Source organism: Oncorhynchus nerka, linkage group LG13 (genome assembly GCF_034236695.1).
Source record: "Oncorhynchus nerka isolate Pitt River linkage group LG13, Oner_Uvic_2.0, whole genome shotgun sequence".
NCBI lineage: Eukaryota > Metazoa > Chordata > Actinopteri > Salmoniformes > Salmonidae > Oncorhynchus > Oncorhynchus nerka.
The window spans coordinates 14,943,444-14,969,547 of record NC_088408.1 but is presented as its reverse complement, the minus strand read 5'-3'; the positions used below and the strand labels follow the sequence as shown (position 1 = coordinate 14,969,547).

Below are 26,104 nucleotides of genomic sequence, written 5' to 3'. Positions count from 1 at the left end.
TCCTCTTTCGTTCCGTCCCTCTGTCTGTCTTTCCTTCTATGTTCCGCTATGGTTTCCATACCCAGATATCTCAGTGTGCTCTGTGCCATTTAAGTTAATGGACTCAGCCTGGAAATGTTGTCAAGTAAACAGCAACTCATGAAATATGCAGCTGGCTCCTGTATGTGCAGCCAACCATGCCCGGCCCAGCCCCGGTGGCCTCTGCACCAGCCAGCAGCACACACACACACACATACACACACACACACACACACACACACACACACACACACACACACATCGAGACACACAGACACACACACAGATAAATAGACACACGCCTCCGCTACACCCCAGAAAAGCAGCCCGTTCTGCACTTTCCCTAAAACTAGGTGAAATGCAGCATCCTAACTGAGTAGGCTGTAGACTACTCCTAAGGATGAGTCAGTATGAGGTTTACATACGGGTCTATTTGCTGTATTCAACCACAGGTCTTCGTCTTGTTTCTCTTTATATGAGCCAGCGCACTCAACATCCCCTCCATTTTGTTCTTAGCCGGGGGGTGCCTGTCCCCCCAAGCTACCTACTGCAAAGGTAATACCAGGAGCAGACCAGGACTTTTCAAGTACTCGAGGTAGTCACTTATCATTTATATAGTGTTTACACTAAAAGGTAACTATGTTCTTTGATATCAAATACAGGTCTCAGAAAAACAAATCATACTTGAAGGTATTTTGAAAACCTTTCAGAAAACCAAATATTATTTGAAGTTATTTGAAAACAGAAATATATTTATTTAACTGCTGCCAAATATTTGATGAAGACCCAAAAACTACAACAGTTAGTTGAATTAGTCTAAATATAAGATCACAAGCACATGGTTTGGAGGGCTCTTAGATATATGCATCTTAAATATAGCCTCAAATTAAATACGACCGACTTGGATGGAATCCGCTCAACATTAGACCACTTTTACAGCTTCAAAATGACTAACAAATATATTTTCATGATGTGTGAGACATACAGTAAGGTAATACAGTAACACTTGACAAACTGTAACTTTGTGATTATTACAGCCTTGCTGTTACATAGGACTTTGGAAATGGTTTTAGAATTGCATAATAATGGAGCTATGACATAAGTGGAATAAGGAACAGTCACTATTCCTCTTGTGTACAGTAGTTACAAAAACTCTCAGATCATCGCTATGCAATTAAATATCAATTACCAACATTTTATGTAACATCATGCTAATAAAATGTTGCTCCAAAAGTATTTCCAGTTGTATTACATAGGCACAGTAACAGTTGAATGTTAAGTGTTACTGAGAATGCTAGTTGTAAAGATCTATGGCTATGTCGAAAGGAAACTAAACATCCCAAAATTGTCTTCTTAAATCAACTAACCCCAAGGTAGGCTGAAAATCATGTTAGTTTGTATTCTGAATAAACTACCCCTTTATAGATGTTATAGTGTGTGTTTGAAACAAGAACACTTACCTTCAGATGGACAAATCATTTCTTAGTTGTTTTTTTCTAGGCATCCAACTTGCTCTTTGCAATGTTTGTCAATGGCATTAATTACTCTACAGTATTTTCAGGTATCATACAATTAATTGCAGCTTTCAACCTTTTCAGTGGCATGTTGAAAGAGCCACACGGTAGTTGAGCATCACAACATATTTATAATTATCTGTACAAAATATAATTGGTTCATTTGTTTGACTTGGTTATGTACACCTGGGGCAATGGACATTCAGCAGAATGGATATTTACAGAATTTTCAGATAGAAATGTAACTTAAGAACGGGAAGAATAGAAATAGCAACATAGAACAGATCTACTGCTTCTTAGATTTGCTTTCAATGAAAATGACAGATCTGTAACTCAAATTTCTACGTGAATTATGACGGGTCGCCCAACAAGTTACATGTTGCAGCATTAAAACTATAATTATTCCAGGTATGACCAGGAGTACACGCTAATATGCACTCATTCATGTAACCACACACACATACAGAAGTACACACACACACACACACACACACACACACACACATACAGAAGTACACACACGCACACACACACACACACACACACGCACACACACACACACACACACACACACACACACACACACACACACACACACACACACACACAAAATAAATACAGTCCTTGAGTCTGAAAGCCACTAAAAGTGTAATATAAGTCCTCTTCTACAGTACAGCATCGTGCATTATTCAATAGAGTGGCTTTCATCCCAGTGCTTATTGCTTGGTGACTATGGCCTTGTGATATAGATGACCTCTCCTTGGGCTTCATGTCTAGCTCTTCTAGCTCTACGTTCTGCGCACCCCTTTCACAACGACAGTATCCTGGTGGTCCTATAGTTTCTGTGTGTGTGTGTGTGTCTGTGTGTGTGCGGTTACATGAGTGTGATGATGTCATCTCCCAGTCTTGGTAGTACTGTGAGTTAGTCAACTCAAAGGTCTCACATAATATGAGCAGCGGCGCTTCCCTGCTGCGGTTACCGTGACTGCCAGGGGAAAGGTATTATGGGTAGAGAGCGGCGTTAAGGTAGGGGAGTGAGGGTCGGTGAGAAGATTGGCGAGATGGCAGGCTATTTGGCGTTGCGAGTCAATCCACTTACGAAGAGCACTGCGCTCTTCATTCCCTTCTATTCCCTCCAGTCACGAGAGTGCAAATTCAAAAAGGAGCCATTGCATATTGCATTTAGGCTGGAGTCGCTGGCGCTTCACTTTCAATCAGGTTGCTCTTTTTTGGAGAGGAAGAGAAGAGGGGGAGGAAGGGGGACAGAAAATAGCAGTAAACGGCCAACTTGTATAAAAATGTCAATGCTGTCAGCAAAACCGCCTCACGGTCATTCCTCCGGTATCGAGGCAGATACATTTTGTTTTTATCTAGACCTGATATTATTATCATTTTATTATTGATAGAAAATGCCTTGTGGAGCCTTATTCGCAGCAACTCAAGGACATTGTATATTCAAGATATGAGAAAATGCAATGTAGTACAGTGTTGCCTCTCCTATCACCTCATATTCACATCAACAATGTCTGTGTTGAACCCTTGAATCACAATAAAAGACAGCCTGCCATTTCGGTTTCAGATCTAGTTTCCAATTCCAACTATTTTATTGAAGTCATTGTAACCTAATGTGTGTTATAGACGGTACATGCAAAGAAACATTGTCCTGTGCTGGTTAACTATGGCCCTGAGTTTAGCTGTTTGTTGTTTCAATTGGGATTATTTGGTATTTTATTAGGATCCCCATTAGCTGTTGCAAAAGCAGCAGCTACTCTTCTTGGGGTTCAACACAAAACATGAAATATGACATAATGCAGAACATTAATGGACAAGAACAGAACTACATATTAAGAAAAAACAAAAAAAACACAGCCTACATATCAATACAAACACACAAACTATCTAGGTCAAATAGGGGAGAAGCGTTGTGCCGTGATGTTTCTTTATTTGTTTTTTGAAACCAGGTTTGCTGATCATTTCAGCAATATGAGATGGAGCAATAATGGTTCTATATAATACTGTACGCTTTCTTGAATTTGTTCTGGATTTGGGGACTGTGAAAAGACCCCTGGTGGCATGTCTGGTTGGGTAAGTGTGTGTGTTAGAGCTGTGTGTAAGTTGACTATGCAAACAATTTTGGATTTTCAATACAATGTTTGTTATAGCAGGAGTTCATATCATTTAGCCTGGTCCCAGACCTGTTTGGAGTGTTTAGCCAAGTCATTGTCTTGCCAGAGAGCACAAACACATCCATAAGGGCCATGTCAGGACAAACACTAACCTGGCTTCAGATCTGTTTGTGCTGTACAGTACCGGTCAATAGTTTGGACACACCTACTCATTCCAGGGTTTTTCTTTTGTTTTACTATTTTCTACATTATAGAATAATAGTGAAGACATCAAAACTATGAAATAACGCATGTGGAATCATGTAGTAACCACATTTTTTTTAAACAAATCAAAATATATTTTATATGTGAGATTCTTCAAAGTAGCCACCCTTTGCCTTGATGACAGCTTTCCACAGTCTTGGAATTCTCTCAACCAACTTCACCTGGATTGCTTTTCCAACAGTCTTGAAGGAGTTCCCACATATGCTGAGCTGCTTGGCTGCTTTTCCTTCACTTTGTGGTCCAACTCATCACAACCATCCCAATTGGGTTGAGGTTGGGGGATTGTGGAGGCCAGTTCATCTGATGCAGCACTCCATCACTCTCCTTATTGGTCAAATAGCCCTTACACAGCCTGGAGGTGTGTTGGGTCATTGTCCTGTTGAAAAACAAATGATTGCCCCACTAAGCTAAAACCGGTAGCCATGCTGGTTAAGTGTGCCTTGAATTCTAAATAAATCGCAGACAGTGTCACCAGCAAAGCACCCCGACAACATCACACCTCCTCCATGCTTCACGGTGGGAACCACACATGCGCAGATGATCCGTTCACCTACTCTGCATCTCACAAATCACAGCAGTTGGAACCAAAAATCTCAAATTTGGACTCAGATTTCCACCTGTCTAATGTCCAAGCCTCTTCTTCTTATTGGTATCCTTTAGTAGTGGTTTCTTTGCAGTAATTAGATCACGAAGGCCTGATTCATGCAGTCTCCTCTGAACAGTTGTTGTTGAGATGTCTGTTACTTAAACTATGTGAAGCATTTATTTGGGCTTCAATCTGAGGTGCAGTTAACTCTAATGAACTTATCCTCTGCAGTAGAGGTAAGTCTGGATCTTCATTTCCTTTGACAGTCCTCATGAGAGCCAGTTTCATCATAGCGCTTGAAGGTTTTTCCGACTGCACTTGAAGAAACGTTCAAAGTTCTTTAAATGTTCCGTATTGACTGACCTTCATGTCTTAAAGTAATGATGGACTGTCATTTTCTCTTTGCTTATTTTAGGTGTTCTTGCCATAATATGGACTTGGTCTTTAACCAGATAGGGATATCTTCTGTATACCACCCCTACCTTGTCACAACACAGCTGATTGGCTCAAACACATTAAGAAGGAAAGAAATTCCACAAAGGTACTTTTAACAAGGTTAATTGAAACGCATTCCAGGTAACTACCTCATGAATTTGTTTGAGAGAATGCCAAGAGTTTGCACATCTGTCATCAAGGTTAAAGGGTGGCTACTCTGAAGAATCTCAAAAATAAAATAGATTTTGATTTGTTTAACCTCTTCAGTCGACCCTCTACTTTTTTGAACATTCTGTTAAAAATCGCGCAACATTTCAGCGCCCTGCTACTCATGCCAGGAATATAGTATATGCATTTGCTTAGTCTGTGTGGATAGAAAACACTCAGACGTTTAAAAAACTGGTTAAATCACTGCTGTGGCTTTACCAGAACGGCATTTACATCGAAAAGCACAGGAAAAACTGATCACTGAAAATGGGGAAAATATATCCATGCGCTACTTGAACCCATTGATAAACGTGAACCACAATTAATTGACTGAGGTTGCAGTACCTACAGCTTCCACAGGGTGTCTAGAGTCTTGTCATTTCCCTTCGAGTTTTTTCTTGGTCAAACACATACAGGACACCGTATCTAATCGGGTCTAGGACCGGATATTTTCGTTGAGTTTCTAGCCGGACATTTTTCCAGACGGACAGCTAATGATCTTTACATCGCCTCCTGATGAATTTTATCGCTTATTAACGTTTACTAATACCTAAAGTTGCATTACAAACGTATTTCGAAGTGTTTTGTGAAAGTTTATCATCGACTTTTTGAATTTAAAAAAATGACGTTACGTTTTGAAACAATGTTTTTTTCGTTTATCACACAGTCTACATATAACGATATCTAGGCTTTATATGGACCGATTTAATCGAAATAAAGACCCAAATAGTGTTTATGGGACATCTAGGAGTGCCAACAAAGAAGATGGTGAAAGGTAATGAATGTTTTCTATTTTATTGTGCGGTTTGTGTAACGCCGAAATGCTAATTATTTTGTTTATGTCCCCTGTGGGTCTTTTGGGGTGTTGCATGCTATCAGATAATAGCTTCTCATTCTTTCGCCGAAAAGCATTTTAAAAATCTGACTTGTTGCCTGGATTCACAACGAGTGTAGCTTTAATTCGATACCTTGCATGTGTATTTTAATGAACTTTTGAGTTTTAACTAATACTATTAGCATTTAGCGTAGCGCATTTGCATTTCCAGAGCTCTAGTTGGGACGCAAGCGTCCCGAGTAGAAGCAACAGGTTAATGCGTCTTTGCTTACTACATGATTCCATATGTGTTATTTCATGGTTTTGATGTCTTCCCTATTAATCTACAATGTAGAAAATAGTAAACATGAAGAAAAACCCTGGAATGAGTAGGTGTGTCCAAACTTTTGACTGGTACTGTATGTCAAAGAGCATACTGTAAGAGATGGCTATAAACAGATCTGGGACCAGTGCTAGTGTCGTGCTCACCCTGACATGGACTTAGCCCAATGAACACAGTCTTCATTCATTACTGCTCCAGCCTGTCAGCCAACCTGTATCCCTCTAACACGGTGAAGAATTATTCACAGTACCCCTCCACCAAGCAAATGAATTAGCTGGCAACACATAGCTACCCCTCTCGCTGCTTTCTTTTCATAATACAACCACAGCTCAGCATACCACTGCCCTACATGTAGAACATCCACCTGTCCTTATGTCAGCTCGTGTTAGTCACAGCAACAGTGCAGACCCGCCACGGAGCACAATAGCACAATATCACGATGGCTCTCAATAGCAGGCTAGAAGGACTGGTCTGCCATTACGGCTTGTTGTTTGCATGAAACAGGAAGCAGGGCCTCTTTGAGCCGACACGGTGCACAGTGGCACAATATCATGGTGATAGATCAATAGGAGGCCAGAAGGACAGCTAGTTGTGTGTGAGCCGCAGCTGTGTTGAGGGGTGTAGTCAGTAAAGCATGAAGGGTCTCTATGGAATTACATGGCACCAATTACATGTCCTTACATACCAACTGCGCTGCATGTTCCACAATCCACACGCTGACGTACACTGGCAGTACAGTTAACTTACCTTTTACTACACTAGTCCGAAGCGGTACTGTCTCACATGCACAAGAATATGCATGCAGAACCAAAGACACATGCAGACTTAAAAACGCACACATGCACGCAAGCACCCAACCACACACACAGAGATGGCCTATAAGACCACCCAGGATAACACTGGCCATCAGCCAATCCCATACCCCACACAGACACATGAGGAACTTGATATATCCCTAGTAAAGCCACACAGGCCATTCCCTATTATGTCTCAATGCACACTCTATACACAGCATCTCAACTCTATACCTAGCTTCTCAACTCTATACACAGCATCTCAACTCTATACACAGCATCTCAACTCTATACCCAGCATCTCAACTCTATACCCAGCATCTTAACTCTATACCCAGCATCTCAACTCTATACACAGCATCTCAACTCTATACCTAGCATCTCAACTCTATACACAGCATCTCAACTCTATACCCAGCATCTCAACTCTATACCCAGCATCTCAACTCTATACACAGCATCTCAACTCTATACACAGCATCTCAACTCTATACCTAGCATCTCAACTCTATACACAGCATCTCAACTCTACACCCAGCATCTCAATCCTACACACAGCATCTCAATCCTACACACAGCATCTCAATCCTACACACAGCATCTCAACTCTATACACAGCATCTCAACTATATACCCAGCATCTACAAGTCAAACACTTTGATGGGGTTAGGAGTTGATAGATAAGGTGTGTATTCTCATTAACTCGGCAGCGCAGATCCATCTCTCTCTCTCCCTCTTTCTCTCTCAAATATATATATATCTCGATCTCTCTATCTCTCTCTCCCTCTGTCTCTCACAATTCAATTCAAGGAGCTACATTGGCATTATTTAACGTTGCCAAAGCAAGTGAAGTGGATAATATACAAATGTCAAATAAACAAAAATTAACAGTAAACATGACACTCACAGAAGTTCCTTCTCTCTCTCTCTGTGTACAATAAACATGACACTCACAGAAGTTCCTTCTCTCTCTCTCTGTGAACAGTAAACATGACACTCACTGAAGTTCCAAAATAATAAAAACATTAAAAATGTCATGTTATGTATATATACAGTGTTGTAACGATGTGCAAATGGTTATAGTACAAACGGGAAAATAAATAAACATAAATATGGGTTGTATTTACAATGGTGTTTGTTATTCACTGGTTGCCCTTTTCTTGTAGCAACAGGTCACAAATATTGCTGCTGTGATGCACACTGTGGTATTTCACCAGTAGAGGAGTTAATCAAAATCGGGTTTCTTTTCAAATTCTTTGTGGATCTGTGTAATCTGAGGGAAATATGTGTCTCTAATATGGTCATTTATTTGGCAGGAGGTTAGGAAGTGCAGCTCAGTTTCCACCTCATTTTGTGGGCAGTGTGCACATAGCCTGTCTTCTCTTGAAAGCCAGGTCTGCCTACGGCGGCCTTTCTCAATAGCAAGGCTATGGTCACTGAGTCTGTACAGTGTCAAAGCCGTCCTTACGTTTGGGTCAGTCACAGTGGTCAGGTATTCTGCCACTGTGTACTCTCTGTTCAGGGCCATATAGCATTCTAGTTTGCTCAGTTTTTTTGTACATTTTTTCCAATGTGCCAAGTAATTATATTTCTTGTTTTCTCATGATTTGGTTGGATCTAATTGTGTTGCTGTCCTGGTCTGTTTGTGTTTGTGAACAGAGCACCAGGACCAGCTTGCTTAGGGGAATCTTCTCAAGGTTCATGATGGCTTTGTTATGGAAGATTTGGGAATCGCTTCCTTTTAGGTGGTTGTAGAATTTAATGGCTCTTTTCTGGATTTTGATAATTATTGGTTATCTGCATGCATTATTTGGTGTTTTACGTTGTACACAGAGGATATTTTTGCAGAATTCTGCATGCAGAGTCTCAATTTGGCGTTTGTCCCATTTTGTGAATTCTTGATGGGGGAGTGGACCCCAGATCTCACAACCATGAAGGGCAATTGGTTCTATAACTGATTCAAGTATTTTTTGCCAGATCCTAATTGGTATGTTGAATTTTATGTTCCTTTTGATGGCATGGAATGCCCTTCTTGCCTTGTCTCTCAGACCGTTCACAGCTGGATCGTTCACTTTTGCGTACCTGTGGCGCTGATGTTTAGGCCAAGGTATGTATAGTTTTCTGTGTGCTCTAAGGAAATGGTGTCTAGATGGAATTTGTATTTGTGGTCCTGGCAACTGGAACACCATTATTTTGGTCTTACTGAGATGTACTGTCAGGGCCCAGGTCTGGCAGAATTTGTGCAGAAGATCTAGGTATTGCTGTAGACCCTCCTTGGTTGGTGACAGAAGCATCAGATCATCAGCAAACAGTAGACATTTGACTTCAGATTCTAGTAGGGTGAGGCCGGGTGCTGCAGACATTTCTAGTGGCCTCACCAATTAGATTACATATATGTTGAAGAGGGTGGGGGCTTAAACTGCATCCCTGTCTCACCCCACGGCCCTGTGGGAAGAAATGTGTGTGTTTTTTGCGTACATGGATTTTATAATATTTTATGTTTTTCCTCCAACACCACTTTCCATCAATTTGTATAGCAGACCCTCATGCCAAAATGAGTCAAAATCAATTTTGAAATCAACAAAGCATGAGAAGGCTTTGCCTTTGTTTTGGTTTGTTTGTTTGTTTGTCAATTCGGGTGTGCAGGGTGAATACGTGGTCTGTCGTACAATAATTTGGTAGAAAGCCAATTTGACATTTGTTTTCACTGAGTACATTGTTTTCACTGAGGAAATGTACGAGTCTGCTATTAATGATAATGCAGAGGATTTTCCCATGGTTTCTGTTGACACATATCCCACGGCAGTTATTGGGGTCAAATTTGTCTCCATTTTTGTGGATTGGGGTGATCAGTCCTTGGTTCCAAATATTGGGGAAGATGCCAGAGCTAAGGATGATGGTTAAAACCTCTTGGAACTACCGCTCCCGGATCCGGGAGAATTGTCATCAACTGACACTAATTAGCATAACGCAATGGACAAAAAATATGACTAGAAAATATTCATATTCATGAAATCACAAGTGAAATATATTGAAACACAGCTTAGCCTTTTGTTAATCACCCTGTCATCTCAGATTTTGAAATTATGCTTTACAGCCAAAGCAAGACAAGCATTTGTGTAAGTTTATCGATAGCCTAGCATAGCATTATGCCTAGCTAGTAGCAGGCAGCTTGGTCACGAAAATCAGAAAAGCAATCAAATTAAATCGTTTACCTTTGATGAGCTTTGGATTTTTTCAGTTACGAGACTCCCAGTTAGATAGCAAATGTTCCTTTTTTCCATAAAGATTTTTTTTGTAGCCGAAATAGCTCCGTTTGTTCTTCACGTTTGGCTGAGAAATCGACCGGAAATTGCGGTCACGACAACGCCGAAAAATATTCCAAATTAGATGTTTTTATAATCAATCCTCAAGGTGTTTTTCAAATATATATTCGATAATATATAATCCGGGTCGGTTGGCTTCTTAGTAGGAGCGAGAGAAACAATGGCCGCTTTTGTCTATTACGCACATATCACTCTGAGAGCCACCAGCTGACCACTGACGCAATGTTGTCGCTCACACTCGTTTTTCCAAATAAAAGCCTGAAACTATGTCTTGTGACACTAGACACATTAGGGAAGCCATAGAAAAAGGAATCTGGTTGATATCCCTTTCACTGCTCAATAGGGACGCATAGGAACGCAGAGGTGTTCTAAATAAGAGTCACTTCCTGATTGGATTTTTCTCAGGCTTTCGCCTGCAATATCAGTTCTGTTATACTCACAGACAATATTTTTACAGTTTTGGAAACTTTAGAGTGTTTTCTATCCTAAGCCGTCAATTATATGCATATTCTATTATCTGGTCCTGAAAAATAGCCCGTTTACTTTGGGAATGTTATTTTTCCAAAAATGAAAATAGTGCCCCCTAGTTTCAAGAGGTAAGAGAGTTTTAGTATAGCCAATTGGAATTTGTTGTCTCTATATTTCATTGAGGATACCATCAACACCACAGGCCTTTTTGGGTTGGAGGGTTTTTATTTTGTCCTGTAGATCATTCAATGTAATTGGAGAATCCAGTGGGTTCTGGTTGTGTTTAGTAGTTGATTCTAAGATTTGTATTTGATCCTGTATTTGTTATATATGTATCTGTTTGTTCTTTGTTATAGAGCCAAAAAGATTGGAGAAGTGGTTTACCAATACATCTTGATTTTGGATAGATAATTCTTTGTGTTGTTGTTTGTTTAGTTTGTTTTCCCAGAATTGGTTAGTCAATGGATTTTTCAATTATTGAGCTGATTTCTGACGTGCTGTTCCTTCTTTTTCCGTAATATATTTCTGTATTGTTTTAGTGATTCACCAGAGTGAAGGCATAGACTCAGGTTTTCTGGTTCTCTATGTTTTTGGCTAGACAGGTTTCTCAATTTCTTTCTTAGATTTTTGCATTCTTCATCAAACCATTTGTCGTTGTTGTTTATTTTCTTTGGTTTTCTGTTTGACATCTTTAGGTTAGATAGGGAAGCTGAGAGGTCAAATATACTGTTAACATTTTTAACTATCAAGTTTACACCTTCACTATTACAGTGGAATGTTTTGTCCAGGAAGTTGTCTAGAAGGGATTGAATTTGTTGTTACCTAATTGTTTTTTGGTAGGTTTCCACACTACATTCCTTCCATCTATAGCATTTCTTAATATTACTCAGTTCCCTTGGCTTTGTTGCCTCATGATTGAGTATTGCTCTGTTCAAGTAGACTGTGATTTTGCTGTGGTCTGATAGGGGTGTCAGGGGGCTGACTGTGAACGCTCTGGGAGACTCTGGGTTGAGGTCGGTGATAAAGTAGTCTACAGTACTACTGCCAGGAGATGAGCTATAGGTGTACTTACAGTAGGAGTCCTCTTGAAGCATACCACTGACTATGTACATACCCAGCATGTGACAGAGCTATAGGTGTACCTACAGTAAGAGTCCTCTCGAAGCCTACCAGTGACTATGTACATACCCAGGATGTAACAGAGCTATAGGTGTACCTACAGTAGGAGTCCTCTCGAAGCCTACCACTGACTATGTACATACCCAGGATGTAACAGAGCTATAGGTGTACCTACAGTAGGAGTGCTCTCGAAGCCTACCACTGACTATGTACATACCCAGGATGTAACAGAGCTATAGGTGTACCTACAGTAGGAGTCCTCTCGAAGCCTACCACTGACTATGTACATACCCAGGATGTAACAGAGCTATAGGTGTACCTACCATAGGAGTCCCCTCGAAGCCTACCACTGACTATGTACATACCCAGCATGTGACAGAGCTGCAGGAGTTGGGACCCTTTTTGCTGGTTATGTTGTCATAGTTGTGCCTAGGGGGCACATGGGGGAGGGAATGCTGTCACCTCCAGGCAGGTGTTTGTCCCCCTGTGTGCTGAGGGTGTCAGGTTCTTGTCCAGTTCTGGCATTTAGGTCACCACAGACTAGTACATGTCCCTTGGCCTGGAAATGATTGTTCTCCCCCTCCAGGATGGAGAAGCTGTCTTCATTAAAGTATGGGGATTGTAGTGGGGGGATATAGGTAGCACACAGGATGACATTCTACTCTGTTAATTAAGATACTTTCCTTTTGAATTTCTTGCCAAATGTAAAATGTTCTTGTTTTGATTAATTTGATGGAGTGAGTTAGGTCTCCTCTATCCTCTGTACCCCTGAGTCCCTTCCCTGTTTCACACCTGGTAGTTTGGTGGATGGGACTCTAGCAGCATCTCTCTCTGTATCGCTTTCTCTCTCGTGCGCTCTCTCTCTCTCTCTCTTTCTGTCTCACTCTCGCTCTCTCTCTGTCTCTCTCTGTCTCTCTCTGTCTCTCTCCCTCTCTCTCTCTTTCTCTCTCTGTCTCTCACTCTCGCTTTGTCTCGCCCTCTCTCACCATCACTCTTTCTCTCACTCTGTCTCTCTCTCTTTCTCCCTCTCTCTCTCGCTCTCTGTCTGTCTGTCTTTCTCTTTCTCACTCTCTATCAATTCAATTCAAATCAATTAAATGTACTTTATTGGCATGACATAACAATGTACATATTGCCAAACACTTACTTTGGATATTTAAAATATGAAAATAAGAAGAATCAAAATTGTCGATGGGACAACAGTAACAGCAATAACCAAGGGTCAAAATAACCATAACAATAACAATAAGCATACAGTAGAGTACATGTGCAGGTTGATTGGTCTGTCAGACACTGTCCCTTATCTTATGGCAGGCAGCAATATAGTGCGCTGCCAACCCACAGCTCTCTGTGTCCTCCCCCAACAGGACGGGTAGCCTACTCTCATCAGAGAGGTCTTTGAAACCTTGAATTAGGGTTTCAAATTTGGGGAAATGACACTCTCTAATTGTTTTATATTTTTTTACATTTTGTCAGGAAATGCAGCTCCGTCTCAGGTTCTGCTGTGGTGCAGTGGTTGTACAGCCTTTCCTCTACAGGGAGCCAGGTTTTCCTGTGTCTACCCTTCTCAATGGCAAGGCTGTGCTCACTGGGCCTGTACTTTGTCAAGGTTTTTCTAAGGTTTTGATCAGTAACCATGGTCAAATAGTTAGCTACAGTGTACTGTCGATTTAGGGCCAGATAGCATTGCATTTTGCTTTGTGCTTGTGTTTCCCAATAAGCAATGTAGTTTTGTTTTGACTGTGTTGTCTTTTGGTTTATTGTGATTGATTGGATGTTCTGGTCCTGAGGCTTCAGTGTGTTAGTAGAACAAGTTTGTAAACTCAGCCCCAGGACCAGCTGGATGAGGGGACTCTTTTCTTTGCTCAGCTCTTGGCAATGCAGGGCTTGGTAATGATATGAGAGGGGGTCACTGTATTTTAGATGTTTCCAAAACTGAATTGCTCTTTTTTTAATTTGATTATTAGTGGGTATTGGCCTAATTCTGCCCTGCATGCATCTTACAGAACTCTGCATGCAGGGTTTCAATGGGGTGTTTGTACCATTTGATGAAATCTTGTTTTGCAAGTGGATCCCACGCCTCGCTGCCATAAAGTGCAATTGGTTCAATGACACATTCAATTAGTTTTAGACAAATCTTAACAGGTATTTCAATTTGAATTGTTTTGTAATGGCAAAGAATGCTCTGCTTTCTCTTTCAGTTCACTCTATGCTTCTTTAATACGGTGTCCAGTTAAGCTGATTTTTAAACCAAAGTAATTGTAGTGTGTGCAGTACTCTATGTAAACAGTGGGGAGTACAAGTATTTGATACACTGCCGATTTTGCAGGTTTTCCTACTTACAAAGCATGTAGAGGTCTGTCATTTTTATCATATGGACACTTCAACTGTGAGAGACGGAATCTAAAACAAAAATCCAGAAAATCACATTGTATGATTTTTAAGTAATTAATTAGCATAGGTCATCTACGAAGAGTAGGCATTTAACCTCTGAATTGTGAAGACTAACAACAGGGGCTGAGGATTTTTGTAGAATAGTGGCCAATTCGTTGATGTAAATATTGAAGAGTGCAGGGCTCAGATTGCAACCCTGGCGAAGGCCCTGCCCCTGGTTAAAGGATTCTGTTATTTTCTTGCAAATTTTAATGCTCCACATATTGCCAGTATACATTGACTTAATTATGTCATATGTATTACCCCCTACACCACTTTCAATAACTTTGTAGAACAGTCCTGTATGCCAAAAATAATCAAATGCTTTTTGGAAGTCGATAAAGCAAGCGTATATTTTGATATTATTTTGGTGGACATGTTTATCTATCAGGGTGTGTAGGGTGTAAATATGATCAGTCGTGTGATGTTTTGGTATAAATCCAATTAGGCTTTTACTCAAGACATTGTGCTTATTAAGGAACTTTAGAACTCTTACATTTCTAATACTAATCAAATCAAATCAAATCAAATTTATTTATATAGCCCTTCGTACATCAGCTGATATCTCAAAGTGCTGTACAGAAACCCAGCCTAAAACCCCAAACAGCAAACAATGCAGGTGTAAAAGCACGGTGGCTAGGAAAAACTCCCTAGAAAGGCCAAAACCTAGGAAGAAACCTAGAGAGGAACCAGGCTATGTGGGGTGGCCAGTCCTCTTCTGGCTGTGCCGGGTAGAGATTATAACAGAACATGACCAAGATGTTCAAATGTTCATAAATGACCAGCATGGTCGAATAATAATAAGGCAGAACAGTTGAAACTGGAGCAGCAGCACAGTCAGGTGGACTGGGGACAGCAAGGAGTCATCATGTCAGGTAGTCCTGGGGCACGGTCCTAGGGCTCAGGTCCTCCGAGAGAGAGAGAAAGAAAGAGAGAATTAGAGAGAGCATATGTGGGGTGGCCAGTCCTCTTCTGGCTGTGCCGGGTGGAGATTATAACAGAACGTGGCCAAGATGTTCAAATGTTCATAAATGACCAGCATGGTTGAATAATAGTAAGGCAGAACAGTTGAAACTGGAGCAGCAGCATGGCCAGGTGGACTGGGGACAGCAAGGAGTCATCATGTCAGGTAGTCCTGGGACATGGTCCTAGGGCCCAGGCCAGTTGAAACTGGAGCAGCAGCATGGCCAGGTGGACTGGGGACAGCAAGGAGTCATCATGTCAGGTAGTCCTGGGGCATGGTCCTAGGGCTCAAGTCCTCCGAGAGAGAGAAAGAAAGAGAGAAGGAGAGAATTAGAGAACGCACACTTAGATTCACACAGGACACCGAATAGGACAGGAGAAGTACTCCAGATATAACAAACTGACCCTAGCCCCCCGACACATAAACTAATGCAGCATAAATACTGGAGGCTGAGACAGGAAACCTTCCCGTTTCTCTCTCTCTCACACTCTGTCTATCTATATTTCTCTCTTTCTCGCTCTATTTCTCCCTCTATCTCTCTCTGTCTGTCTTTCTCCCTTTCTCTATCTCTGTCTCTCTTTCTCTATTACTATTTCTCTCTCTCTGTCTCCCTCTCCCTCTCTCTCTATCTCTGTCTCCCTCTATCTCTGTCTCCCTCTCTCTCTGTCTCCCTATCTCTCTTTCTCTCTCTGTCTCTGTCTCGCTCTCTCTCCCGCTCTCTTGCTCTCTCTCTGTCTCTCTTTCTCTATCACTCTTTCTCTGTCTCTCTCACTCTTTCACTCTCTCTGTCTCCTTTTCTCTCTCTCTCGCTCTTGCTCTCTGTCTCTATCACTCTTTCTCTGTCTCTCTCTCACTCTTTCACTCTCTGTCTCCTGTTCTCTCTCTCTCTTTCTCTCTCTCTCGCTCTCTGTCTCTCTTTATCTCTCTCTTTTCTCTATCTCTCTCTCCCTCTTTCTCTATCACTCTTTCTCTCTCTCTCGATAACTCTCTCTCTCTCTGTCGGTCTTTCTTTCTGTCTCCCTTTCTCTCTCTCACTCTCTGTCTCACCCTCTCTATCTCTCTCTTTCTCTCTCGCTCTGTCTCCCTCTCTCTCTCTGTCTCGCTCTCTCTCTTGCTCTCTGATGTAATGACACTGGGCTCACCACATTGCATTGACAATGCCGCACTTTGTCACAGAGACGGTGGCGATGGTGGCCTCATATTAGCCATTGGGTTTAGCCATGAGATGGGGCGGGGAGGAGGAAGAAGGTGGGAGGCAGAGTTAGATAGATAGAGAAAGTGGGGGTGAGAAAGTGTTTGAGAGTAGAGAGAAGAAAGAGAGAGAGAGTTAAAGAGAGAGAAATAGGGAGAGATAGTGTTAAAGAGAGAGAGAAAACAGAACATCCCAGTCTCTTTGTTTTCTCATCACAGCGCATTGTGGCTCTTGGAGCGTTGTACATCACGATGGAAATGTAAATTGCAGTGTCATGCTGAACAATCCTGTGGGGTTGCTGAGCCTCGGCTCTGTCAGGGCCAGTCACACAATGCCCCCACTGTTACAGCCAGCAAAACTTGTTCCTCTGAGCTGCGTCTGTCCTTCTCTGGGAGTTTGGCTCTGTTGCTCAGCTCCCCTGGCATCTGTCTGTCTATGTGGGTCCGTGTGTGTGTCTGTCTGTCCATCTGTCCATCCACCAATCCCTTTGTCTTTCTGTCTGTTTGACTAGCTCTCTTTCTCTTTCTCTGTCCCCAAAGGAGCCAGGCCAAACACACGAAGTAAGACAGGAGGACGCTAGAGGAAGTGGTGACACGTACAGACCAGGGGGGACCAGCAGGGGGCTAGGAGTGGAGCGGAAGGCGACACAGTCACAAAGAGCAAGAGGTGGAGACCCTAGCAGGACAGGGCTGGAACAACAGCAAGGGGCGTCGGTCATGCTCTAGCACACGGAGAGGAGGCTGAACCTCACCAGAGATACACTTCCCCAAAAACCCTCCTCTCTCTCACTACCTCCCTCCCACTGCCCCTGCACTGCGGTGCCAGTGAGGATGCCCAGGCGGCTATTGTGACGGGTCGCGACGGTGTGTGTAGGTGGGCAGGCTGAGCTACGATGCGGCCCTGGGCGGGCTCCTGGCGCTGGGTTACCCTGGTACTGCTGGCGTGGGGCACGCTGCTATTCTACATCGGGGGCCACCTGGTGAGGGACAGTGAGCACCCAGAGAGATCCAGCAGAGAGCTATCCAAGATCCTTGCCAAGCTGGAACGCCTCAAGCAGCAGAACGAGGACCTACGACGCATGGCTGAGTCCCTCAGGTAACTACCTACCTGAATGGAGATGTGTCTAGAGGTATGGGGGAGGTGGGATTGTGTGTGTGCGTTTGTGTGCGTGTGTACTTCCATGCGAGTGTGTGTGTGTGTGTTTACTTGCATGCGTGTGTGTGTGATGGCGTACGTGCTTGCATTAGTCATAAGTCCAGCCATAGGTGCAGCTTTCAGTTCCCCCCTGTGATATTCTCAATTGCTTTGGAATACACACACACACACACACACACACACACACACACACACACACACACACACACTCTTCGGACAGCTGGTCTCCGATTAAATCCCTTGCTTTTGTAATTATTCAATATTGGCTGGAAAACAAAGGTAGGATTCATGGCACCAAAACATGTACATCTTTCAGACAGACACTGTCCAGATGGGTCTCAGTCAGAGACAGTGTTTGTTGTTGAACACGTCTTTCAGACAGACACTGTCCAGATGGGTCTCAGTCAGAGACAGTGTTTGTTGTTGAACACGTCTTTCAGACAGACACTGTCCAGATGGGGTCTCAGTCAGAGACAGTGTTTGTTGTTGAACACGTCTTTCAGACAGACACTGTCCAGATGGGTCTCAGTCAGAGACAGTGTTTGTTGTTGAACACGTCTTTCAGACAGACACTGTCCAGATGGGTCTCAGTCAGAGACAGTGTTTGTTGTTGAACACGTCTTTCAGAGAGACACTGTCCAGATGGGTCTCAGTCAGAGACAGTGTTTGTTGTTGAACACGTCTTTCAGACAGACACTGTCCAGATGGGTCTCAGTCAGAGACAGTGTTTGTTGTTGAACACGTCTTTCAGACAGACACTGTCCAGATGGGTCTCAGTCAGAGACAGTGTTTGTTGTTGAACACGTCTTTCAGACAGACACTGTCCAGATGGGTCTCAGTCAGAGACAGTGTTTGTTGTTGAACACGTCTTTCAGACAGACACTGTCCAGATGGGTCTCAGTCAGAGACAGTGTTTGTTGTTGAACACGTCTTTCAGACAGACACTGTCCAGATGGGTCTCAGTCAGAGACAGTGTTTGTTGTTGAACACGTCTTTCAGACAGACACTGTCCAGATGGGTCTCAGTCAGAGACAGTGTTTGTTGTTGAACACGTCTTTCAGACAGACACTGTCCAGATGGGTCTCAGTCAGAGACAGTGTTTGTTGTTGAACACGTCTTTCAGACAGACACTGTCCAGATGGGTCTCAGTCAGAGACAGTGTTTGTTGTTGAACACGTCTTTCAGACAGACACTGTCCAGATGGGTCTCAGTCAGAGACAGTGTTTGTTGTTGAACACGTCTTTCAGACAGACACTGTCCAGATGGGTCTCAGTCAGAGACAGTGTGTTTGTTGAACACGTTGACAGACACTGTCCAGATGGGTCTCAGTCAGAGACAGTGTTTGTTGTTGAACACGTTTTCAGACAGACACTGTCCAGATGGGTCTCAGTCAGAGACAGTGTTTGTTGTTGAACACGTCTTTCAGACAGACACTGTCCAGATGGGTCTCAGTCAGAGACAGTGTTTGTTGTTGAACACGTCTTTCAGACAGACACTGTCCAGATGGGTCTCAGTCAGAGACAGTGTTTGTTGTTGAACACGTCTTTCAGACAGACACTGTCCAGATGGGTCTCAGTCAGAGACAGTGTTTGTTGTTGAACACGTCTTTCAGACAGACACTGTCCAGATGGGTCTCAGTCAGAGACAGTGTTTGTTGTTGAGCCGTTGTTCTGGGTCCAGTCAGTCTAATTTGTTATAGCAGTAGGGTTGATACTTTTGCGTCTGGGCCTTTAATAATTTAAGAAGAAACTGTGCACTTTAAAAGCCTGTAATATTAAATAAAGGGCCCTTTAATATAGACGGAGAATTCAGTGCATCTGATTTTTAATTTGAATAATGACTTGCTAAATTACCAAAATTATGCATTTTGCATCTGTCAACCCTGTGTCACTTCTAGGAAGATATTCATCCACATTATCCCAAAGGTTTTCACTATCATTGTAAAGCCCTCGTTAATTTGTTGCTATGACAAAGTCATCTCTGGAGATGATTATTCACTTAATGTGAACAGTGATTCATTTCCGTCTGTCCCTCAGTTTAAGGTCAACCCTGTCATGTGAACTGAACTCTCGTTTTAATATGATGAAACTATTCCTTAAAAAAACATTTTCAAAAGAAACATCTAGTCAAATAAGGTGAGCTGGTTCTACTCTTTTGGGCAATTTTCTGGTGTTTTGTGGTGGAAAACTGAGCAGGTCATGCATAAAGCGTCAACCCTGTTAACCATACAGTATAGACAGCACTGGAGGCTGCTGAGGCGAGGACGGCTCATAACAATGGCTGGAATAGAATGGCATCAAACACATGGAACCTTCAGTATGTGTTTGATGTATTTGATACCATTCCACTGATTCCATTCCAGCCATTACCATGAGCCCGTCCTCCCCAATTAAGGTGCCACCATCCCCCTGTGATAGACAGGCTTGCATTCAATTGCCCCTCCCTGTTACACACAACAAGCTTCCATTCCTCCTGTCACAAGGGGATTTATGGCTGATTTAATAAGAAATCATCAACCCTGTTATGGTCAACCCTGTAACGGTCAACTCTGTTACGGTCAACCCTGTTATGGTCAACCCTGTTATGGTCAACCCTGTTATGGTCAACCCTGTTATGGTCAAGTCTGTTACGGTCAACTCTGTTACGGTCAACCCTGTTATGGTCAAACCTGTTGTGGTCACCCCTGTTATGGTCAACCCTGTTATTGTCAACTCTGTTACGGTCAACCCTGTTATGGTCAACCCTGTTATGGTCAAGTCTGTTACGGTCAAGTCTGTTACGGTCAACCCTGTTATGGTCAACCCTGTTATGGTCAAACCTGTTGTGGTCACCCCTGTTATGGTCAACCCTGTTATGGTCAACTCTGTTACGGTCAACCCTGTTATGGTCAACCCTGTTATGGTCAACCCTGTTATGGTCAAGTCTGTTACGGTCAAGTCTGTTACGGTCAACCCTGTTATGGTCAACCCTGTTATGGTCAACCCTGTTATGGTCAAGTCTGTTACGGTCAAGTCTGTTACGGTCAACTCTGTTACGGTCAACCCTGTTATGGTCAACCCTGTTATGGTCAAGTCTGTTACGGTCACCCCTGTTATGGTCAACCCTGTTATGGTCAACCCTGTTATGGTCAACCCTGTTACGGTCAAGTCTGTTACGGTCAACTCTGTTACGGTCAACCCTATTATGGTCAACCCTGTTATGGTCAAACCTGTTGTGGTCACCCCTGTTGTGGTCAACCCTGTTATGGTCAACCCTGTTACGGCCAACCCTGTTATTGGCAAACCTGTTGTGGTCACCCATGTTGTGGTCAACCCTGTTATGGTCAACCCTGTTATGGTCAAGTCTGTTACGGTCAACCCTGTTATGGTCAACCCTGTTATGGTCAAGTCTGTTACGGTCAACTCTGTTACGGTCAACCCTGTTATGGTTAACTCTGTTACGGTCAACCCTGTTATGGTCAACTCTGTTACGGTCAACCCTGTTATGGTCAAGTCTGTTACGGTCAACTCTGTTACGGTCAACCCTATTATGGTCAACCCTGTTATGGTCAAACCTGTTGTGGTCACCCCTGTTGTGGTCAACCCTGTTATGGTCAACCCTGTTACGGCCAACCCTGTTATTGGCAAACCTGTTGTGGTCACCCATGTTGTGGTCAACCCTGTTATGGTCAACCCTGTTATGGTCAAGTCTGTTACGGTCAACCCTGTTATGGTCAACCCTGTTATGGTCAAGTCTGTTACGGTCAACTCTGTTACGGTCAACCCTGTTATGGTTAACTCTGTTACGGTCAACCCTGTTATGGTCAACTCTGTTACGGTCAACCCTGTTATGGTCAACCCTGTTACTTACTATTGTAATGTTTTTATTTAACCTTGAGATGAGAAAACTACTTTTTATTAAATAGAACATGTGTTCTTTATGACAGTGAATGAAAATTAGGTGAAATCCAAAGGTTTTTTTGACAAAATGACAGTTCTCAAAAGGCACCGATTTCCGATTTGGTGGAAGGGCCCTGTACAGGAGCAGTGTCATAATGGTACTGCCTTTCTGCCCTGAGTGTGTGTGTGTGTGTGTGTGTGTGTGTGCGTGCATGCGTGCGTGCGTGTGTGTGTGTGCGTGCGTGACTATGATCATGTCACTGTGAAGTGGATGACATGGCACACAACAAGAATCAGCATCTCCTTTATTACGTCATTACACATACATTTGCATGTAAAGAAGTGTTACACAGTAAAATGCTGCTACCACAATAAACAAAATACAGACAGACGATAAACGGGATAAACAGACTAAATGTATAGACGCAGGATGTACACAAACACACATAGCATGTACACTATCGGCATTGTACAGGAGACGGGCCTGAGGAGGAAGGCAGCCATTTATTCAATATCTCACACCATCGCTCCATGAACTCCCACACTCAGCATCCCCCTCCCTGATTTGAGTGACAGGCCAACAGCCCACCCACCACCAGTCACCCAGCAGCACTAATGATTTGGGTGAATACAGGGTCGGTGTGGCGATCCGCCTCTGGTCTCCGCCCTCTCCACAGCTGTCAATCACCTGGAGATGATGACACACGCAGGCCAGATGGCGTGACGGGCGAAAGGGAGAGAGATAGAGAGTGTGTGTGTGTGTGTGTGTGTGTGTGTGTGTGTGTGTGTGTGTGTGTGTGTGTGTGTGACATCCGGCCTGAGGGATGAGGCCTGATCAATCCCCAGGCATGTGGATGGAGGGAGGGAATGGGGGATGGATTGATGGAAGGAGGGAATGAGGGAGGGAGGCGAGGGATGATGGACGAGGTGAGTTCTGGACCATGCAGAGATTTAAGGGGTGGTGGAAGGGGGAGAGCAGTGGAGGCCACCATGATAGAGGTTTTAGGCTAGGTTTTCTGTGTAAGCACTTTGTGACATCTGCTGGTGTAAAAAGGGCTTTATAAATACATTTGATTGATTGATAAATTGATTGATTGATAGGGTTGACATGGTTAGAAGGGAAAGAGAGTGCAAGGAATAACAAATAGGAATGAAGAGCGATAGAAAGACAATAAGAAAGAGCTGAATGGTTTCATTGGTTTTTCTCCACAGTGTCTATTGACCGTTATCTGTCCATTAGACGGTCTCCTCTCAGTGATGTGTTATTTGTCCATTAGACGGTCTCCTCCCATTGATGTGTTATCTGTCCATTAGACGGTCTCCTCTCAGTGATGTGTTATCTGTCCATTAGACGGTCTCCTCTCAGTGATGTGTTATCTGTCCATTAGACCATCTCCTCTCAGTGATGTGTTATCTGTCCATTAGACGGTCTCCTCTCAGTGATGTGTTATCTGTCCATTAGACGGTCTCCTCTCAGTGATGTGTTATCTGTCCATTAGACGGCCTCCTCTCAGTGATGTGTTATCTGTCCATTAGACGGTCTCCTCCCATTGATGTGTTATCTGTCCATTAGACGGTCTCCTCTCAGTGATGTGTTCTCTGTCCATTAGACGGTCTCCTCTCAGTGATGTGTTATCTGTCCATTAGACGGTCTCCTCTCAGTGATGTGTTATCTGTCCATTAGACGGTCTCCTCTCAGTGATGTGTTATCTGTCCATTAGACAGTCTCCTCTCAGTGACGGTCTCCTCTCAGTGATGTGTTATCTGTCCATTAGACGGTCTCCTCTCAGTGATGTGTTATCTGTCCATTAGACGGTCTCCTCTCAGTGATGTGTTATCTGTCCATTAGACGGTCTCCTCTCAGTGATGTGTTATCTGTCCATTAGACGGTCTCCTCTCAGTGATGTGTTATCTGTCCATTAGACGGTCTCCTCTCAGTGATGTGTTATCTGTCCATTAGACGGTCTCCTCTCAGTGATGTGTTATCTGTCCATTAGACGGTCTCCTGATGTGTTATCTCAGTGATGTGTTATCTGTCCATTAGACGGTCTCCTCTCAGTGATGTGTTATCTGTCCATTAGACGGTCTCCTCTCAGTGATGTGTTATCTGTCCATTATCTGTCCATTGATGTGTTATCGATTAGACGGTTATCAGTCTCCTCTCAGTGATGTGTTATCTGTCCATTAGACGGTCTCCTCTCAGTGATGTGTTATCTGTCCATTAGACGGTCTCCTCTCAGTGATGTGTTATCTGTCCATTAGACGGTCTCCTCTCATTGACGGTCTCCTCTCAGTGATGTGTTATCTGTCCATTAGACAGTCTCCTCTCAGTGACGGTCTCCTCTCAGTGATGTGTTATCTGTCCATTAGACAGTCTCCTCTCAGTGCTGTGTTATCTGTCCATTAGACCATCTCCTCCCAGTGATGTGTTATCTGTCCATTAGACGGTCTCCTCCCAGTGATGTAGGCCTAATAGAGTCCGCTGGCTGAGAGACACCGTCTGCCTCCGCTGGCTGAGAGACACGCTCTGCCTCCGCTGGCTGAGAGTCACTGTCTGCCTCCGCTGGCTGAGAGACACTGTTTGCCTCCGCTGGCTGAGAGACACTGTCTGCCTCCGCTGGCTGAGAGACACTGTTTGCCTCCGCTGGCTGAGAGACACTGTCTGCCTCCGCTGGCTGAGAGAGGCTGCTTTTCTGGTTGCCGGCGATTTTAATTAAAACACGTGATGCCACACATCCATCAACATGTCTCCGTCGCCATTAGGGACGAAAAAGTCCTAGACCACTGTTACTTTACCCACAATAAATAATACAAGGACCTCCCTCGTCCCACATTCGGCAGATCAGATCATGACTCCGTACTCCTGCTTCCTGTTTACAAGCAGAATCTTAAACATGAATTTCCCGTAAATTGCTCCATTGAGAAATGGTCTCCAGAATCAGAGATTATGCTACAGGAGAATCAGAGATCATGCTACAGGAGAATCGGAGATTATGCTACAGGAGAATCAGAGATTACGCTACAGGAGAATCAGAGATTATGCTACAGGAGAATCAGAGATTACGCTACAGGAGAATCAGAGATTACGCTACAGGAGAATCAGAGGTTACGCTACAGGAGAATCAGAGATTACGCTACAGGAGAATCAGAGATTACGCTACAGGAGAATCAGAGATTACGCTACAGGAGAATCAGAGATTACGCTACAGGAGAATCAGAGATTACGCTACAGGAGAATCAGAGATTACGCTACAGGAGAATCAGAGATTACGCTACAGGAGAATCAGAGATTACGCTACAGGAGTATCAGAGATTATGTTACAGGAGAATCAGAGATTACGCTACAGGAGAATCACGAACTAACCACCTCTGTCACCGGGTTCATTAGGAAATATATTGGTGACGTAATCGCCACATTTAAGGTCCCACTATGACCTCCGCAGAGTCCTTAAAGGAGCAAAAAGGACAATATAGGAAATAATATGAAATCGTATTACACAGACTCTGACGCCCGCCAGATGTAGCAGGGCCTAAAGTCCCTTACGGATTACATAGGAAGACCAAGCCGTGATCTGCCCAACGATGTCTCTTTACCAGACGAACTCAATGCATTTCATGCACGCTTTGACAATAACAACAGCGTGCCGGATGTGAGGGCTGCCACCGACGCAGAAGAATGGGTGATCTTGCTCTCCAAGGGCCACTGACCCGGAAGAATGGGTGATCTCGCTCTCCAAGGGCCACTGACCCAGAAGAATGGGTGATCTCGCTCTCCAAGTCCGACGTGAGTAAAGTCATTAATCAGGTCAATACCCCCAAGGCCATGAGGCCCAATGGTATTCCATGGCGCATTCTCAGAGCAGGCGCAGAACAGCTGGCAGGTATATTCACAGTAATTATTATTTTAAAACAAGTTTACCACCTTTTTCTACGACCGTGTCTCATTGCTGCAACTCTCCAATGGGCTTGGGAGAGGCGATGGTCGAGTCATGCATCCTCCAAAACATGACCCGCCATACCGCACTGATTAACACCCGCCCGATTAACCCGGAAGCCAGTTGCACCAATGTGTCGGAGGAAACGTTGTTCAACTGACGACCGAAGTCAGCCTGCAGGCGCCCTGCCCGCCACAAGTAGTCGTTAGAGCGCGATGAGTCAAGTAAAGCCCCCCCCGGCCAAACCCGCCAATTGTGTGCCGCCCTATGACACAGCCTGGGATTGAATCCATGTCTGTAGTGACTTAAACTGCCTATTCACTGTAGTTTTCAACCTCTCCTTGTCTCAGTCTGTAAGCTCCACATGTTTTAAAATGACCACCATCATTCCTGTTCCCAAGAAGTCCAAGGCTTCGTGCCACAACAACTTCCACCCTGTAGCTTCTGTAATCATGAAGTGCTTTGAGAGGCTGGTTACGGCACACATAAACTCCACCATCCAAGACAAACTATACCCACTCCAATTCAAATAC

The 26,104-nt window shown here is 43.5% G+C and overlaps 1 protein-coding gene across 1 annotated transcript in view; it reads left to right on the top strand.

The window, feature by feature from the left end:
• The window catches only part of LOC115115430 (alpha-(1,6)-fucosyltransferase-like), a 187,754-nt gene that overhangs the window by 91,803 nt on the left and 69,847 nt on the right, over nucleotides 1-26,104 (top strand). The window contains exon 2 of the mRNA XM_065026209.1: nucleotides 17,143-17,698. Within this exon, the coding sequence (XP_064882281.1) occupies nucleotides 17,496-17,698 (203 nt within the window). The 5' untranslated portion in view covers nucleotides 17,143-17,495. The remainder of the gene's footprint in view (nucleotides 1-17,142; nucleotides 17,699-26,104) is intronic.